At 42.2% G+C, this 17,271-nt stretch overlaps 2 protein-coding genes across 2 annotated transcripts; one reads left to right on the forward strand and one right to left on the reverse strand.

Moving 5' to 3' along the window:
* The first annotated feature begins 351 nt into the window (after positions 1-351).
* On the forward strand, positions 352-6,653 carry xk (X-linked Kx blood group (McLeod syndrome)). The gene is made up of 3 exons (XM_079562592.1): positions 352-769; positions 3,569-3,831; positions 4,547-6,653. Exons 1-3 carry the CDS (start codon positions 525-527, stop codon positions 5,455-5,457), a joined length of 1,419 nt encoding a protein of 472 aa, XP_079418718.1. The 5' UTR covers positions 352-524; the 3' UTR covers positions 5,458-6,653.
* A 573-nt stretch (positions 6,654-7,226) lies between these two features.
* LOC306967476 (dynein light chain Tctex-type 3-like) lies at positions 7,227-9,203 on the reverse strand. The gene is made up of 5 exons (XM_079562531.1): positions 9,063-9,203; positions 8,707-8,748; positions 8,508-8,631; positions 8,345-8,422; positions 7,227-7,448 (listed from the first exon to the last, which is right to left on the reverse strand). The coding sequence occupies exons 1-5, from the start codon at positions 9,087-9,089 to the stop codon at positions 7,375-7,377; spliced, it is 345 nt and encodes a 114-aa protein (XP_079418657.1). The 5' UTR covers positions 9,090-9,203; the 3' UTR covers positions 7,227-7,374.
* Positions 9,204-17,271: the final 8,068 nt, after the last annotated feature.

The following is a 17,271-nucleotide window of genomic DNA, read 5'->3' on the forward strand; positions in this document are numbered from 1 at the left end:
CACGTGACAACTCAGGGCCTCTTTCGTAATTGTGTTAAAGGAGGCCGCATTTTGTTCTCAAATTATGAGCACAGGTCCAGAAATGGAAAAGCCCATCATCACGTTGTGCTTGGTTAGATGGTTTGCAGATTATTATTACTATTATTATTATTATTGTTATTTAAGTGTGCACGCGCGCGTGTGACACTTAAGAAGTCGCCTTGCTTCAGATCTGAGACCGCTTGCTTGACCTTGTTAACCTTGTTATTTGTTGGTCTAAACAAGCCCTATCTACCAGCAGCAGAGCCTCTTGTGATATCTGTCCTGCAAGGCTGTCTGTCTGACAGCCCTCGGGCGCATGCGCACTGGAGACCGTGTCCCCATATTGCGCCCCCCGCGGTGAGCCGCTCACTGAAAACATCCCGCTGACGGGCATAAAGCGCGAATGAGCCGCGGCGGCGGTGTGGGGTGCGTGTGTGCGACACAGGGCAGTCCCATCCGCGGGGGTCTGCTCGGTGGACCCCAAATGGCGGCGTGAGAGAAGGATGCGCGTCCCTATCTCCATCTTTGTGTCGGTGTCCTTGTTTACCGCCGAGACCACCGCCGCGTTGTACCTCAGCTCCACGTACCACTCCGCAGGGGACAGAATCTGGCAGGGGCTCACGCTGCTCTTCACGCTCGTGCCCTCCGTGCTCGTGCAGCTCACCCTCACGTTCATCCACCGGGACCTGAGTCGAGACAGACCGCTCATCCTGCTGTTGCACATCCTGCAGCTCGGACCCATCGTCAGGTCAGTGTTTTGAGCCAATGCCATCATCTCCCACAGGTGTCGCGGCCGCGCGTGAGCTGATCGTTTAACATGCTCGACTTGGTCCTGATCCGCTTATTGTCAAAATGCTGCTGGTACTTTCCTTTTGTCCGCACTCGATGCACATCTGCTGCAACAGGGACAGCCTATATGTCAGCCTCATCTGGGACTTTGATCAATGTGGTCGCAGCTTGTCAATATGTTTCCATTTTTAACACTGACAAACAAACCCTCTGTGACTGAAATGGGTTAATGCTGCTGAGGGATGTTACATTGTTGACAAAAAGGCATTATCACACACAAGGGCGTCTCAGGAAGAAGTGACTGATTTATTGATGACTGCCGTCTCAAAAGCACATTAGTCACAGCATAAAGCGGTCAGAAGACTGAGTGGAACTGCCTGGCTCTGTGAGCCTTGTCCTGGGTGGACCATCTGTCCCATATGAGACCGGAGTCTAATCCTGTCACTGAGCATGGATCAGAAACCTATGTCACAGCAACAGAGAATGTTGTTGCATTTCTAAATAATGTAACTCTTCTACATGCGTAAGAGGCAGCAAATACTTCCAATGCCGCCACCATGACATGAAGCTTAAAAGAAACAACACTGTGTTTTTTACTTATAGTGGCCATACAGTATGGTGGCGACAGTACTCCTACAGGCCTGGCCTATAGCCTTTTTTAGACTGAAATAACCGGAAAGCAGAAGCCTTTGTTTTCATGGACAGCTCCAAGACGCTTCACTTCCTGTTAAAGTAATTAATAGCTTTTAGAGATGGAGTAGGAAGTGCTCTCGAAGTTCTCCAGTGTGCACTCAACTATCAGCTCTTCCCTTTACGTTGTGTCTCAAAGGCTACTGTTAAATGTTCATCTGCCATCATGATCCAAATCCTGGGCATTATAAAACACCCTTCTTCACATGTATTGTAAAAATGAGTTAATGTTCATTATATTTTACAGCACAGTGAGTGACAACACTGTGTTTGTTTTGACTCAGTGAAGCAGATGTCCTTCCCAGCATGACCCACTCCACACCTCCTCACCATGGATATGACCCGATTTGGGCCATTCTCCCTTTGGAGTCGTGGACACACTTCTGTGGTCAAATGCTCATCTAAGAATAGCATTAGTGACTGCTGTCTCCTTATCTCACAACAGAGGATGTTCCACTCTCCCCTCTCCCTTCCTTTGCCAAAACCAGACTCTGAATGTCCTACCCACTGGCCTTCCTGCTTTAGATTTACTGACTCTATAATCGCACTGTCCCCGAGAAATGTGCTCTTAATGCTGACAGACTACAGTATCCCTCCGACTTGACTTAAATACTGCTAAATGCCGTGCCAAAAGCTAAAAGTGTTAAGACAAGCCATAAGTAGCAGTTGGAGTTCAGAAGGGAAGCACATTCTGTTTCGATTGGTTGTCTCTTTATCTAACGGTCATCGGTTAACTGCACACTACTGGCTTGATGTCATTTTATGTACATACATTATGTATACGTATCTATTGAGTCTGTCAGGTGCTGAACTTAATTGTTCTTGCTCTGAATCCTTCAGGTTTTCATATTGCATCATTTCTCAGGGCTCAAAAGTGTGACCATTTTGGCACATGTGCCTAAAAATTTCACTTGTGACTAAACATTTGTCCTGAGTCGCACCGGTGCCACACAAATGAGAATTTACTCAGGTGAGCATTTTAATGGTCCACTTTTGAGCCCTGCAATTGGCAACAGATTGCAGGATTACGCTCATTAACTCGCTTTGCTGTAAACAAACAGGGTTTTTCTGTGCCATATTTTCTCCGCTTATGCTTCAGCCAGCAAACATACTGCTCGTCCATGTCAGCATCGTCGGGGCCTGAATCATATGGCCTGTAATTTATTGACACTGCACCCCGAGAGCAGCTCTGCCTCGACCTCTTCTCTCTCTGCTCGAGCAGTATTTTCATGTCAGACAGATGGCTGCGCTGTAGATGTCAACTGATTTAATTACAGTAAACCCAGTGAGTGGGACTAGTGTGACTGGCATTTTATTGGTCTCTAACCCACTTAATGAAGTGAGACTATTTATTTAGTGCTGATTTAAATTGTGAAATCTGCCATGGGAGTAAAGGAAGGCAGGAGTCTGACATGAATAATTCATCAATCAGTCAGTGCATCAAGATTTGTATAGCTCAATATCACAGCAGGAGTTGCCTCACTGAACTGCACCAAACACTAAAACAGTGAAACAATAACCGATGTAAATAATAAACCGTAAGTTGTCGAATAAGCCGCATTGCATAAAATATATGCATCGCCCTGTCTCACAATGGTAAATATAAAGTGCTTTGTGCCCTGTGCATTGACAAGTTTAATTGGCACTGCATGATATGAGAGAAGATTGCTATGTTCGATCTTAACTATCGAGGTAATATTAGTGCTTCTTTGCCCATCTATCAATCTCAACACAGTACAAACTAAGACTTTTGACAAAAACTACACTTTTTTCATATATTCAAGTTTGTGTTTTTAGGATGTTTTGTCAGGATAATAGTAGTAAAGTTGAAAGTTGGGACCTGCTCAAAATCACAGAGCAAGTGCCATGGGATGGCGATGCTGTACTGCACATTTATTTAAAAAACACTGAAATTAACTTGTTTTTATTCCATGTTGTGGGTTAGTAATACCTTACAATTGAGTTTGAGTATTTATGATAGATACTCAAACCAATGCTTTGACAATTACGAACCACTTTGACAAGCGTGTATCTGCAGCACAGCTCTTTAATTACTCCTGTGCTGTAGGTGTCTGGAGGCCTTCTGTATCTATGGCAGCGTGGGCCGTGTGGAGGAGCCTTATGTCAGCATCACCAGGAAGAAGCAGATGCCGCGGCGGGGGCAGTCTGAGGAGGTGGAGAGGCAGGTGGGGCAGGCGGAGGGTAAACTGTTCACGCACAGAGCAGCCTTCGCCCGCACCTCGGTCATCCAGGCCTTCCTCGGGTCTGCGCCCCAACTCACCCTACAGCTCTACATCTGTGTGCTGCAGCGGGGCGTGTCCATTGGCAGAGGTGAGGGCAAGTGTTTGTGAAGATGTCATAATAGTGTCATGTTTTGTTTTTTTCTTGAAAGGTCCTAGATTAAGATGTTCGGGTTTAAAATGCATTTGTATTAACTTAAATAGTCAAGTAATTTTAACTGGCAGCTAATGAGTAAGATACAGTATGTTCATTTCAGTTTAAGTAATTTTATTGGAGAAGTGATCAAAGTGAGCCCAGTGCAGCTGCCTGGACGATAAAACACCACCTCATCACATCAGCATGTGTGTGTTCCAGGGATGTTGTTTAGGAGGGAACAACGCTGTACAATCAGTAAAACAAATTAAAAGTAAATAAAAGTCCTTGCAGCATATGTGCTCTTGAAGTAAAAACAAATGGAGTCTTGCACACATGTTAATCCTGTAATAATGTGTAATTCTCAGTGGAGTCAGCGCGCCTGTCCTCCCCCGGTGCCAGGCCTTCGCTCCTGTCATGTGGGCCAATTAGTTCAGTGACATATTGAAAACAAGAGACTGATGTTTTCATGAGCCAAAGTGGTGTTGTGTAACTGAAAAAGAGCAATCCTCGTTTTTGCAGGCTTGTGTGAAGCATTAGGAGCGCGTGTATTCAGACACATTTGAGGCTGAAGTAGGTCACAGTCAGACGCCAGGCCAACATTTACAGAGCATGATATCTCTCTTTGAAACCTCTATTTCACACCAGTTGGTTTTGTCTGCTCTCTCTCCAGGCACATTAATGGTCATAAGCCTCTTGTCTATAGTCTATGGAGCACTGCGCTGCAATATTCTGGCCATAAAGATCAAATACGACGACTATGAGGTGGATGTGCGGCCCATGGCATACGTGTGTATTTTCTTGTGGAGGAGCTTTGAGATTGCCACTCGAGTGGTGGTGCTGGTGCTCTTCAGCTCTGTGCTGCAGCTCTGGGTGTTGCCTGTGGTTTTGCTGAACTTCCTGATTTTCTTCCTGTATCCCTGGATCCTGTTCTGGCTGAGCCACTCGCCATTCCCTGAGAACATTGAGAAAACGCTGTCGAGATTAGGAACCACCATTGTGCTGTGTTTGCTCACCTTCCTTTACGCCGGCATCAACATGTTCTGCTGGTCTGCAGTGCAGGTCAAACTGAGCGATCCGGACCTCATCAACAAGTCACAGAACTGGTATCGCATGGCTGTCTACTACATGCTGCGCTTTGTAGAGAACGCCTCACTGCTCCTGCTGTGGTACATCTTCAAAACAGACTTTTACAATTTCATCTGTGCTCCTCTGCTGGTGCTGCAGCTGCTCGTTGCCTACACCATTGGGATCTTCTTCATGCTGGTCTTTTACCAGTTCTGTCACCCCTGTCGGAGACTCTTCTCCTCCAGTATGAGCCAGGGCCTCTGGGACTGCTCCGCTCTGCTCTGCTTCAAGTGCAACATTTCTGAATCTCCCAACAGGACCACAGGCAAAGCTGTCCGGGAGCCACCCAGCCCCCACATCATAGAGGCGCCCAGTGACCGAGCCAGTGACACGTGTGACGACATGCCAAACGATACGACCTACGACGTTCTCGATGAAACTGTGTATGACACGGGCAATGACATGGACACCGGAGTTAATGGCAATGCTGGCGTCAGTGAGCCCTGCAATGCATGATTATCACAGTATTATGACACAAACCGATAAATAGAACAGAAGCTCCACTGTGAACGATGCACATTTGATCCGTTAATGCAGAACTCCTGCAAAATAATGGAACACCAAATTATGTTTTTAGAAAAAAAATATGACTTATTATTCAGGAAAACACCTGGACAACAGAGAGCTTGCACAAATATTTAATTGGGCATGTTAAGATAATGTTTGTTATTATTCACAATTGTGTACATTTTTACGTTTTCTTGGACTACCACACATGTATTCAGGATAAATCATAACCTGAATACACCACATTTAAGCTTTTTAGCGAGAAAGCTTGTAGGTCTTAAAACTATTAAGTGCCACAAACATCCCTTGGTTTTCTCTCAACAACCTCATATTAGAAGCCATATTATAGTTTTTCCATTTCAGTGTTTCCTTCGCTAGTATGTTTACAGGCTGCTGCTAAAGCTTAAGTGCACAAAACCAAGTTAGCCAACCTTGAATTATCTTTTCTTTTTTTAATAAACAAAAAGCTTTAGAACGCTACCATATGAACTCACTTATATGCTGCATTCGATAATAAAAAAAAAAAAATCACAATGGACCATGTCTTCAATTGATTGTATTAATATCTATTTAGCATGGAGGAGCGCATGTTTGGGAAAACTGGGGTGAAGTTTTGTATTGATCCTACTGGCTGCCCACAATCAGCTTTTTTTAAACAGTCTATGGCTTTATCATTGATGTGGTGTTCAGCTTCAGTGTTTTTGGGCTCAAAAAAAAGTGAATTTTCACTTGTTCAATGTAAAATGCTTGTGCAATCACCCCGTGTTACAGTAAAGCACGGACAACTCCAGTTTTGCACGTTGAGAAGTATGTTTTGTTTAATGTAATGTTTTTCTTATATGTGGGTCATTTCTCTATTTTTACACAACACTGCAGATGCGCCTTGTGTTCCTGCTGTACTTCAGCAAACATGGTGTGCGAGTGCTTTTTTATGTTAATGTATAGACAGAGGTTTTGCAGCCTCCGGTTTGAGTGCTCATGGTGTTTGTATGTTATTAAAAATAGAAAATGCCACAAGAAAATCTATTGCACGGTATTTATAAAACAAAACATTTAAAATGTATACAAAAAATAAATCTATATTTATATCTGCAATCTGCCTCGTTTGTTCCTCTAGATAAGATGTTCTAATACCTTAATGGAGTTTGTATTCATAAATCGTTGGCCACATAGCATAATTGCATAAGTAATTTTGTATTGTTAAAATGGCACTAAGAGAAAAACAATGTGTTTCCTAAAAAGTTTTCCAAAACTGGAATAATTAGTTGGGCAATTATGCCATGTGGCTAACGAAATGAAACCAACAAAACTGACCATAATTCCGATTCCAATACTGTTTCTGCAAGCTTCTCCTGCCATCTAGTGGGCAGTATTAGTATTTCATCTACAATAACTCACGTTGAAATGTTGCACAGATGCGATTTAATAGGAGCACTGTGGTCCCAGAATAAATAAACATTACAGTTTCTTCAAAATTATTCAAACATGAACACAAGTTAATTTGTAAGAAAACATTACTCATACTTCACTCCATTATTTTTGACCTACACTTCAGACAGATCATTACTGCAGTTACATGTGTTGCGTCTCTGTAAATAAATTGAAACAAAAGGCAATGGCCACTTAAGTTTATCCCCTCACACAAACCGTGGGCATCACGTCTTACCCTGTACTTCTCTGTTCGGGAAATGGGATTGAGAAAACAAAATTGGTCAACTCCTCAACCCCTGTTCAGTCTCTTTGTCGTCTTCTGAGCTTGGTAAACATATGCCTCAATGTTTTGCAAAAGAATCCTTGTGATTTCTGAGCTGTTTTAAGCGCCGCTTCAGGCAAAATTAATGTTGGAGAAAGGCAAGTCTTGTGATGTTATGCAACAGCAACAGCAAAGACGCTGACCACACAGTACATGGTGCGGTTCTCCCACCTCACTGTGCAGCTGCCTGGAAGACAATTAAATGAGGACAAGTTTCAGTCATATTGCAGTGACTGTAGTGTAAAAGAGTAAACTCATTGGTAGAGGCTGAAGAAACAAGTGTGGACATCAACCAACAAGTTCATTCAGATCTCTTTTGAACTTATAATTAATTCATGAGACACAAATCAGAAGAATATGTAAGAGACGGTCTTCTAAAACTTTACACCAGTTTGCTTCCTTTAGACATGGTTAATAGTATTCCAGCACCCATTTGTTATTTTAAAATCATTATATATACACACAAAAGGGCAAATAAAGAAAACAAATAACAGGCTGAATGTTCAATACATTTTTCAATTAAAAAAAGATGTAAACATAAACATTTACATATACTGTCTTTGTTTTGTATACTTTATTGTCCCCCTAGGGAAATTTGTCCTCTGCATTTAACCAATCCTTCGATGCCACTGGGGCAACCCGTAAGGAGCAGTGGTCGACGGCAGTGCCGCGCCCAGGGAGTGCAACACCAGGCTGGAGGATTCACCTATTGTATATGTTTTCAGTGGTAGGGGGGAAACCTACGCAGACACAGGAGAACATGCAAACTCCACACAGAAAGGCCCCATCCTGGTGGGAATCGAACCCTTCTAGCTGTGAAGCGCTATCCTGTTCTGTTTTCTTCCTTAATTGTAAAATCGCAATATTTTTCTTCACAATAATCATGACTCCAAAGTGTAGAATTGTGCATGTGATGTCATCTCTACAATGCTATTCCTGTGTTATTCCCTCAATTTGACATTCTATCTTATGTTAATGTTTGATTTGTCCATTCATTTGAGGTTCCGTTTCTATAGATTTAAACAGAATCTACATAAACTCAATCCCTATATTCTAATTCTCAAAGGTTCATGTGTCATTTACCATCTGTGGTCGAGTCCCAAAAGCAGGAGTTTGCAGTGTGTAGTCCAGCGCCACTCTTTTGCATGATGGTGCAGTTCACTGGAAGAGAAGAGGATTATGATTAACACCTGTAGCTCACATACTTAAGCCAAAAAATAAACATAGATTAGTGCCATAATGTTACCAATATATTTGAAGGTTCGTCCTTGTTTTACAAAGTTGGTCAGACAGTGCTCCACGATGCTGGCAGTCCACTGGTTGACCTTGTTCTGGTTATAATCTGCTCCACCAATGACTCCTTCAATGCACTGGGAAACAGAATATATATGTTACGTAAAATATAGCTACTAATAATTACATTTACTTACACCAGGGGAACCTACCTCTTTGATTGGGGCAGTGGCCTCATCGGGGTTAAACAAAACCTACAGGACATGTAACAATCATAAGTCCAAATAGTTTATCATCTGGAGCAGCAGTATTCACACAAATGCAGGCACTTTAAGATAATAATAGCACCATTTAATTAAATCTAGAAATATGATTTAATGGTAAAACTCGTAAAAGGGGGCTTAAAAACCAAACCACACCCTTGGAAAAAAAAAAAAAACATCATACGTCCGCTTGAATTGAGCTTTAGCTTCTTTGGCTAACATGGCTAACGCGTAAAACACTTCCACATAATCTGGATTTGTTTTAAGAAATCAGAACGTAAAACACTTCAAACACAATGAGTTACCTCCTCTCCGTGGTTATATTCCTCCATAATCGGATCTGTGTCAAACCGGTGAGTTAAAAAAAGCCGGTTTCGTGCAGTGTTGTGCAGATTTTGTTCCTGTCCAAACAACGACTCCACAGAAAAGACGGTTCACTGTCTCTGCAGCGGACAGATGGCGCCCCCATGCGGACACATATATATATCAACAATAGTATCAACAATAGTAACAAAGTATTTTTTCTTCTACTATTCACTACACGTTTGGGAAGTGAACGTGGTCCAGTGACTTCACTTCGGGAATTTCCACAGTTACCATGGAGATCCGCCATCTTTGCAGCTGTTAGCATACGGCTGTTAGCATACATATCCATGGACTAACATGGGATAAAAACAGAATAAAAAGTGGAGAAAAAAGCTTGTGGAACAACTCCGTTAGCTGCTGAGTTATTGCTGGTAAATACATCTTACTCACTGTGGTGTCCAAGTGTTTTAATGTGAACAGTAACTCTAGTATTTTAACTTTTAAAATCTCCAGTAGTTTACAATTGTTGCTTTTTAAAAAATGATTATTATTATTAAAGTCAATTTACAACAAGAGACAACGAGACATCTGAAAATAGAGAGCTCATGTCAAAACAACACAAATAAATAAAATATAATAAGAAAATAAATGAATAAACACAAGTTTAATCCCATAATGCTCAACGATATGACGTCACATTCCCGTATTTTGATCAAATATCAATACAACACACGTTTTGGGGGCCACAACTTTCTTTTTCTTTTTTCTTTTTTGTCTCGTTTTATACGATCAGCCGGCTATGGTGAATAATGTAAAAAGTAGATAGTATGGATTTTGACCTAACGCACGAGAAAACTCAGTTGCGCACAGGGCGGTGATTCCAGTAGAAATTCGTCTGAACTAATTCTGCAGGGTTGCTGTAATCTTGACGTCTATGTGTGGGATGAACTCTCTCTATTCTGTCTCGCTCTTTTACTCAGGCACACGCCACCACGCCCCCCTCTCCTCTCCTCTCCTCTCCCCCCACCCCACCCGGCGCGTCGGGAACACCCTGCCGCCCGTGGATCTCCGCGTTCAGATGGTGCCGAGGCGCACCGCTGCACTCACGTTCAGCGCTCCTCCATCCATCCATCCATCACCGGACTGGGAGTCGAGTCGTCGTGTCCCGGTGCTCTTCTCCGCGACTGTCTGCTGTCAGAGGTAAACATGCGTCTCTTGTACAATCGTTTATCGGACGCTTGCAGCATATGGCACGTCCACGACAGCCGCGGCTCTGTCGTATTTGTTTGCTTCGCTTGTGTGTTTGGTTATTGTTGCACTGGCTCGTCAGGAGGATATACCCTGTGGCCATGGGACGTGATACTTATTCGCCTCTGAGCCAAAGTTAGGTGCATTTTGAGCAGGTGCAATGCAGCAAAACGCTAATTTCCCTTCCTCCTTCTCATCAACAAAGTACACACTCAATGAATAACACAAGGGAATTAAGCCTGAATTAACTTTTTGCACTGTCTAAGTACATAATAGTAGGAGCGAAGGTGACCTTGTCTGAACTTATATTATTAACGGCAGGGTATTTCCCAAGAAGACTTTGTGACTTCATCAGAGACTCACCTAGTATGTTTTTTTTCTTCCCTGATGGAGCCTAATATCAGCAGGTAGAAGGGCACAAAGGGAACTCTGGGTGCTTTCTCTCTACAACCCTGTCCAGCCATGTACAATGATGGTTGTTATGGCTTTGTTTGATGCTTTCAAAGGAAAACATTACAGGTGCTGGAGTAGTTTGTGACTAAGAAAGTAAGCAAATGGTAATGTTGCGAGCTCTTGGCAGGACCTAAAGATGCTCCTACATAAACCAGAGGCTAAAAAACAACAACAAGAGAGAAAACTATTGTATACTACAAATCATCATGCAGTGGCCCATCTCTGAACATGATTATATTTTTTTTTTCTATGTAAAGGCTTCAGTAAATAAGCAGTTTTATCTTGGACATAAGCACTTTGGCGTCACTCATCAGGACACAGTGCGATGACGTGAGGACTCGGAGGTTACGTGTGTAAATTGGAGTCTCTGTGTCCTGGGTGTCGTTCGTGTGAGGACGGCGGTGGAGGCTGTGTTGCAACAGGGATGACTCATTTATGAAGTTTGCAGGTGCCATTTCCAAACTAGCGGTATTTACTCACCTCTGCTGCACGTACGGATCCGGATGTGAGCTTATTAGTTTAGCTTGGCAGCCTTTATTGAAATCTGTTTATCATGTGACGTTATGCTCTATTAAAGTCCCCAGTAATGCAAGACTTTTGAGGCATCAGGAAGGGCACCTGGATTAGCACCCACACCAAGTCAATACTAGATTATACTAAGAGGAAGATGATTTTTGGGGCTAATAAGGATGCAGATTTGTACACTCTTTTCAAAGGTTGTTATGCCTCTTAATTAAGTTTGGCTGTTTCATGTGCTCCAGTGAACATTGTTGCCTGAAATGACTTATTCGGCTCATCGCAGCAATAGTTGCAGTGTTTGCTGGGGCTGTTTTATCATTGTCATGGGCAACATAATGCCCTCCTTAATGATTCGTGAGCTCCCTGTGCAGCGCTTGCCCTTAGGCTGAGGCTCTGTAATGTGTGAATGAATGAGCGCGGGCGGATTGCAGGGATTCCCTGATATTGGAGTATGTGGGTGGACAGACAGACACCTCTTGCCGAAGCAGCAGGAGCTAAGAGGGGTGCAGTCTCACAGCATTAAGATCCACAGCAGAGACCAGTGAGCGCTGGTACAGTGTTGTTCATAACAATGGACTCTATATCAGCTGCTGGACTGAGGTGTATCCTGTTGGCAACATTCCAGATAAATCAGCAGATTAGTATTTATCCACCTGACCACCACGGCTGCATTGTAACAGTAACCTCAGATCTAGTGCGGGGTTTCCCTCCCTTCTGCCCACGCACCCACGCCATTCATTGCTCTCCGGTGCACGCTGCATGGACATTTGGTATTCAGCTCTGTAGCCCCCGAACACAGCCCCCATTCGATCACAGCCGCAGCCTGGTGTTGAGCTCTGCAGAGGTGGGAGGGAGGGAACGAGAGAACCTTAAAAAACAGAAATGTAATTTAGAGCAGGCACCAGGAGAATTGACTGAGAGGAGTATGGATCGCTCACTGATCCTTTAACACGATGAAACACTGGGGTGGAGCGGTGTAGGTCAGGGCTGCACACAATAGTGACATCATTATTTCATTATTAATCTGGGTGGCTTTTGACTGAGGCTTGGAGAAGTCAGGGAAGTCAGCAATATATATCACATTGTCAGCCGGATGTCAAATGTTATTGTAATGCTAGTTTATTTGAACACATTTCTTTTATGCTGCCTGACATTGTTGGAAAGTATTTTCTATTAACTATTCAAAACAGTATCTGAATGTGCTCGAGTCTTCAAATAATTTTCTTATTTGAAGACTCGAGCACATTCAGATATTGTTTTGGTCACTGGTCCAGGAGAACTGATCCAATTGTGTATTTCATGGACAGCTTGGGTTGTATCTTTGGGTAGAAAGAATGGACACGAAGCAACTGCCACCCAAACCCTCATACCGTAATTTTCGGACACTGAGCAGTGAGCACACCTTATTAAATGTATAAACCGCACCAGCTAAATTTAAAAAGAATCAACCGAGGTTAGAATTAGGAATAGGATTAGGGTTGTCCTTATCCTATTCCTTGCCTAGTTTTTTAACAATATTAATAATAATGCACAGAATCGCATTTATTTTGCACCCAAAGCCACATTACATGTGTGGAAGGCAGTGTTGGGGAGAATACTTTGTGATTGTATTTAGTTACAGAATACTGAATACTGTGTTTTGGAATGTATTCTGTTACTTTGTTCAGTCAGAATATTGTATTCTGAATACTTTTAGAATACTTTCACATTGATTTGCATTATATTGATGTATATACGGCGTATAATTACAAAAATATAGGCTATACTTCTGTTATAAACATATTACCAATCATTAGGAATTCAAAAACTCTCTTGGCAAATGAAGCACATTATTTGTATGAACTATCTTCATATTTCATTTTAAGTGGAAACACAGGTCATTATTAAAAGTTCTTTATTAATAATGTTTTACAATATGAAGCTAAAATCTAATGATTGAGTACTGTGATGTATTCCTTTGATTTTGGAAAGTAACTGTATTCTAAATTCTCACAAATTAATGTAACTGTACCAGAATACAGTCACTTAAAATGAGTATTCTAGATACACATATTTATAGTTACTCCCCAATGCTGGCGGGAGGGCCTCCTGCTACTCCCGCCCCGGTGTGCAGCAAACACCGCGGACATAGCTGGAGCCCAGAGGAAAACAGCGGTCGGGTTTGCCACATGTCCGAGTTATTGTGTGGGTACGTCTGAAAGGAACTGCGTGAGCTCCCCATCGTGTCCATGCCACAACTTTGTTTGTATTTGGAGCTTGATGCGTCTTCCTCACGTCTGAGTTCATAGAAATAGCTGAGTAGAAACATAGTAAACATGACACAATATTCAGTATGACTGTAAAAATCGCTCAAATAGCCGCACAGCTATAAGCCACAAGGTTCAAAGCGTATGAAAAAAGTAGCGGCTTATAGTCCGGAAATTACAGTAATTCTTTTTCACTCTCTGTAAGTACCGCATATTACCAGACAAAGTGACACTAATTAGGGAGAAAGCTTCAAGCGGAAGCTTGATAAATGTGAAGGTGTTACTTAAATTCTTTTTTTCACTATTAGTGCTCATTAGCTGTTCCCTGGTACATGCAAAGGTCATGGTTGTCTTGGCCATTATAAGTGGAGACACTGATGTTGTTAAAAAACAGCGATAGCTCAAGGTGAATATAGACCAGTGGTTCTGAACTGGTGGATCGTTTGACAACCACTAAAAGTGGGTCATGGGCATTTTCAGTGGGTCATGGATTACTGTTGGTTTTTTGCTGACTAACCCTAATATACTTGGAATGAACATCCCTCAACACAGCTGCAAAATGTTTTAAATATAATTTTGAATTTAGAAAAATCACTTGGGATGCAGCTTGTTGTGATTGGTTCAATGTGGATCCTAAAGCTAACCCAGTCCACAATCATTGACAAGGTTTGTAGCAAGATGACAATACTTTTCCAGATTTAAATCATCATCCACTCTTCTTAGTGCCTTGTTTTTCCGGCGACTTCAGGGGACGTTTCTCCTCTCTTTAGATGTGTTTCTGCTTATTCTTGTTGCTCATCACAGGGGTTTTGTTTACTCCACACTGTCTGATTAAACCAGCAGTCGCTGTCGTAACTGTCATTCCCTCCTCGGCTGCTGTCTCATTGTGGACCTGATTGCAAAAACTCGTAGAGTTTATTCTCTGCATTGGTTGTTTGGATGTACGACCCAGTTTTATGGAGGCAATAATGAACTGCTGTTTTGGTGGAACACAGTTTGTTATTTCACTGCCTAAAAATGCCTGCTACACTTGTCCTTTAACAACTATAGAAACAATGACATTTTCCATTGAACTGAAATGTACATTTTTATTTTATTTTTTGCAGACAGAGCCATATAAGAAAATGTATGTTAACACAAAAAGATGCAAAGGCTCAGCTCTCATCGTGACTTTCCTAATTTCATTTAACTATACCGTTGTTTTGACCCTGATTTTGTATTTTTTTCATCTTGGACCAGCGAGGCCCATGAAGCTGCCCGTTTTCTATTAGAAATAAAAGAAGAGTCATTGTAGCTCTCAAATCCGTCGAGTACATCTTTTACACAAATCATTTATTCTCGCTTTGTTCTGCCCAGCTCTGCGGAAACCTCCATCAATAGTAATTACATAATCACTCGGGAAGAAGGATAAAAAAGACGATCATCATTTTTCCCCCCGTTGCTATGTGATTTGGCCGGAGCTTGTGTTCAAAAGAGAAACACGTTAAAGCGAAGTAGTTCATGTTGAATTATGGCTCATATTTGACAAGCAACATCAATTAGACATAAGCTCTTAATGAAGCCCTCATAACGCTGCTGAGGCTTACCAAGGGGCTTAAGATAATTCAAGAGCCAATTAAAAAGACCAAGTTCAAGAAGAGTCCGTGACCTTTTGGACTTGAGTTCGGCGAACCAAACGAGAATGCTGCAAAATGTCCTCTCTGCTCTTTGTTATGGTTCTACGATTCTACATCAAAGCCATTCGTGTGTGTGGTCGATGGGAAGGCTGCTGTCAAGATATTTGTTTATTATGAGTCTTGACCTTACAGTTTACTTTGTCTGTGAAAAGAAAGACTAAAGGTGAATTCAGTGAATCGTCAGCAACAGAAAAATAAATAAAAGGCAGAATATTTGTGTGAAAATGCATGTGCGGAAACATTCAACCTGCAATTTCTTATCACTACACGGATGCTTTAACGACATAATCAAACAAACTATGAAGCAACTTTACTTTAGAGTTGGTGGTTCAGTTCCCAGTCTATCCCAGTGTCTTCCATGTGATTTCAGTCGCATGGTTCTTCGGGTGGACGCTATTTGCAGGACTTTTAATCATTCACAAGAACAAATATTAAATTTCTTGTTGCTGATCGCTATGGCAACGCTCTATGTTCTACGGAGTTAGCGCTCTTGCCTCACAGCAGTAATGTCCCAGATTCAACTCCCGGGTGGAGTCTCTCTCTCTCTCTCTCTCTCTCTCTCTCTCTCTCTCTCTCTGTGTGTGGATGTTTTTTCCTCCAAGTGCTTCAGTTTCCCCAGCCACTAAAAACATGCACAACAGGGTCCTCTTTGGAGCAAGGACTCCCCTGAAAAAGAGGTTCTGAAATATTTCCTGGATTAAAGTCAAATACCGTATTTTCTGGACTATAAGTCGCTCCGGAGTATAAGTCACACCAGCCGCCCTGGTCCACCGTAGACAAGCCTCTCTCCGCAGCACGTTGATCAAGCACCCATTTGCAAACTCGTTCCTGTAGCTGTGGCCATCTAGCTTTTAGCTTTTTCTTTGTTTTCTTCATTGTAGTGCCTGTAACCTCCTCTTTTCACCAGTCCCTCACAAGTTGCTCGCTCACTACAAACTTTCCTTCTGCTGCTCCATTGCTCCACTGCATATTTCACTACATGCAGCATGTAATCTAGTATGATTTTCTTTTGGGGGGCATTTGTGTTCAGAGTAGCAGATACTGGTACACAAGCCTAGAGCGCCATCTAGTGACTGTCAGTGTGAAAGTAACAAACATGTGAAATAATATATTTTGATATATAAGTCGCACATGAGTATAAGTCGCACCTCCAGCCAAGCTATGAAAAAAAGTGTGACTTATAGTCCGGAAAATACAGTCAATGATTTGAGACCAATGCTGTTGTGTTGTCTTTGGGCAGTCAACTCCTTCCTGTTCCAGCTAGTGCTAATGGCCTCACGGAGGAGTTCCTTCTATGTGCCATTAACCGGCAAAGACTGAAATACAGTGCAGTAAGATATCGCAGACGAGCTGCATAGCAGTTCAACACAAATGAGCAGAATGAAATATTCAGCTGCAGCAGAGAGAGGAGCGCTCACCCCCACATCTCACATCTCCATACCATTCCACCAAAGGCCGGTGCTGAAACTGGGTTAATAATATACATGTGATTAAAAAAACCTCAACCTCTATAACAAGAAAACAAGAGAAGAAAGCCCATATTTATCAAAAGTTTAATCAACGCTGACACCACCAGAGCTCATGCTTGCTTGTTTGTTGTTGTGTGCGATACTCCACTTTCTTATTAGAAGCGTTCTGCCTAAATGAATTGCATTAGCTGACGCAAGCATGATGAATAAAAGAGCCGGGCTTTGAACACTGGAATGCTTTGGGCTATTTAGGGAAAGTAGTTAATATGTTGATTGGATTGTGCTGTTATTTCTTATACAAGGTGGCAGGGTGTTATTTCAGGACACAAAAAACCCTTTCTCTGTTGTTTACTCCATTCTAAGATAAAATAGAACATTTGGAACATTTTGATATAAATAGTTTGGTACCATAACACGGCCGATGGCTGTAAATGCATCACCTCTTTTTCCTTATGCTTTCAGAGAGAATGAACTGAGATTGCGCTCATGAAGAAGTGTTTTTTCTTCATTTTGCATGCATAATAAACTTCTAGAGCTAGAGATAGTAATGATTCTTTTGGGTGGTGAGGGGATTATGGAAAGCATTCAAAAAGCTTT

This window comes from Gobius niger (genome assembly GCF_951799975.1).
Source record: "Gobius niger genome assembly, chromosome: 9".
NCBI classification, from domain to species: Eukaryota; Metazoa; Chordata; class Actinopteri; order Gobiiformes; family Gobiidae; genus Gobius; species Gobius niger.